At 45.3% G+C, this 2583-nt stretch overlaps 1 protein-coding gene across 1 annotated transcript in view; it reads right to left on the bottom strand.

The window, feature by feature from the left end:
* Positions 1 to 2425: 2425 nt before the first annotated feature.
* The window catches only part of LOC109306734 (interstitial collagenase-like), an 8928-nt gene continuing 8770 nt past the window's right edge, over positions 2426 to 2583 (bottom strand). The window contains exon 10 of the mRNA XM_019530270.1: positions 2426 to 2536. Within this exon, the coding sequence (XP_019385815.1) occupies positions 2433 to 2536 (104 nt within the window). The 3' untranslated portion in view covers positions 2426 to 2432. The remainder of the gene's footprint in view (positions 2537 to 2583) is intronic.

The raw sequence follows: 2583 nt of genomic DNA, 5'->3' as shown, positions 1-2583 counted from the left end.
ATCTGTCCTCATAGATGTGTAGACACAGGTTTCTAATGATCAGTCCTGAGACTGGGTGTAGTAGCCAATCACAGCCACTAATGTGATGCTGTGTTGGAGAAGACAAATGCAGTTCTAAAATATATCAGGGTGAGGTATATCCAGGAGAGATATTGGTGAATCAATGCCATTGTACAAGCTACTATTACAGCCTGATCTGACATAAAATCTATACTTATGGCCATTTATGCTCGGAAGGATTAATTCAGTTGGAAATGGTGTAAAGGACTACTGGGATGACCAAAACAATGAGCCTTTCACACCAGTGGAGACCAGAAGAGCTTGGGTTGTTTAGCCTAGTGTAACAGGGAGACAGAGACTCCTGTTACTATGAATGGGGAAAACACAGCTGGATAGCCTGTTGTATTGACAGATAAACAGCCAACCTAAGCTGCAGCAAGGACGGCAAGCTGCCCATTAGCTCCAAAGGTGAATACCTGCATGGGCCAGTGAGTCTCCTGACTCAGATAAGTCAGTGCCCTGGGGTAGATAGGTGGAGCACGTTGGAGGAAGGGGGGCCTGGCAGGGACCCAAGCTCTCTGGAGAGTGTGGCTGCCTGAGAAGCCCTTGCAGGAGCTGAAGCACTTTGGAGGCAGAGTGGTGAGAGCTTGGGGGTGAGGGCTGCTCTGATCACTGTTTATTTACCCAGAGTGGAGGAAGGTTTTCTTTTTAAGTGATAGCTAACCTTTTTCTTTCCTAATGTTTGTTTACCCAGAATGGGTTATAGTTAAACTGGTGGACTGAATGTGGCTAAAAAGTGGTGATGAGGTGGCCATAATGGAGCATCTGAGGGTGCACTATGGTTTAAACCACAGGGTGCCTGATAGGTAGTCAATTGAGCCCTGCCAGGGGGCAAGGGCACAGAACATTGGGGTGCCCAAGGGGCATGGGAGTATTTGAGCCCTGCCAGAACTGGGTATCAGCCAGGCAAGTGCAAGATGGGGATTGTCCTGCTTTGAGCAGGGGTTTGGACTAGATGACCTCCTGAGGTCCCTTCCAAAGCTAATTTTCTATGATTCTGTGACTTTTAAGCCAAGGGGTCAAAAGCCTGACCCAGACAAGGCAATGTAGTGGTGGCCTGAAGCTGGGAGGTCTAGGGTCAGAGGCTAAGAAGGCCAAAGCCAGGATCAGTGGCCAAGAGCCTGCAAAGCTGAAAACCAGGGCTGAAGCCTGGAAGTTGAGGTGCTAGACAGTGTGCCTTGGGCAAGGGGTGCCCAGCTAAAGAGAGAAGGGGCCAAGGACAGGAAGGCTGAAGCTCCAACACATTTTTTGAGGCTGAAGGCCAGACATTGCACTGGGACAAGCTGCTCCACTGAAATAATAATCAGTAACATCTACAAGGCATGGGTGTGGCTCTAGGGGTGGTTGGAGGCCAAGAACATAGCCCTTAAGGCACCTGGTATCCAAAAACAACTATAGGATCAAGAGAGAGGCTCAGCAGATTGGATAGAGGGTGTTTTGGCAATGGGATGGACTCCCTCTGGGCCTTGGGCAAACTCCCAACCTTTTTTTCATGAATAACGTCAAGGCAGGTAATTAGGAGAGAACAAGAGGGAGCTACAGTGCCACTTGATGCCAGCCATAGCAGACCTAGCAACACAAAGGCTGAAAAGGGATGTGGTTGTTCTCTCTGACTGAATTTCAGGAAGAACACCAGGGAAGGGAAAGAACTGTTTTTGCTAAAAGTCCATGTTGGCTCAAGGACAAAGCAGTATAAACTTATCAACGGGAAACATCATTTGGAAAAGAGAAGGTTCTAACCAATAAAAAAGTGCGGTTCTGGAGCAGCCATAAACTGAGCTGTAGATTGTCCTGAATTTAATGGAAATGATACAGAGCTACTGGAATGGAAAGGGCAGGACTTAAAGAAGTGAAGGAGCAGAGCTCAGCAGATGACTTATTAAGAGAAACTTGGGGAATAGAGTGGGTCAGAGGAGCAGGCACCGATATGACTAGTGGATTCATTGCTCTAGAGATCAACAGGCCCAATGACATAGAAACTTCAGAGTGGACTATGCATGATGGTGGAGCTAGGTGGAGCTATGTGGCATTTTCTCTTCTGATTTGGAGCAAAAGTTGTACTTGCAATGCCCCATGTGATTTCCATGCACCCAGTCTAGTACTTCAGGCTGTGCTTGGGGCTAGAACTAAGCTTTTTAGAACTGGCTCTAATAGAAAGAAACACACACAATGGTATGAAAAACATAATACTTTGTTTTGTCAATTATCAATCCAGTTTGTAAAAATTCAGTAAATGATTCAATTCCATCAGGATCACCATTTGTAGTTTTTCATACAAAAGTCTGAGAATAAATAATACTGCTTTTCCTTTTAAAATAACCATTAAAAGTTGAAGAAACTTATTATATTAAACAGGAGGGAAATCGCTGCAGTTAACAAGTAAACCAGCTGTTGCTCCTCAGGATGCTGACAACTCGCTTGGTCTTAGGATCAAACTGATACTGGGTTGCTCCATGGAAGAAATAGATATAGTCTAGTAAGAAAAATACATGGAAAGAATAAATTCATGGGTGAAACATTTTT

This window comes from Crocodylus porosus, unplaced genomic scaffold (assembly GCF_001723895.1).
Source record: "Crocodylus porosus isolate Cpor-Errol unplaced genomic scaffold, CroPor_comp1, whole genome shotgun sequence".
Taxonomy (NCBI): Eukaryota; Metazoa; Chordata; order Crocodylia; family Crocodylidae; genus Crocodylus; species Crocodylus porosus.
This window is presented reverse-complemented; position numbering and strand designations above follow the sequence as displayed.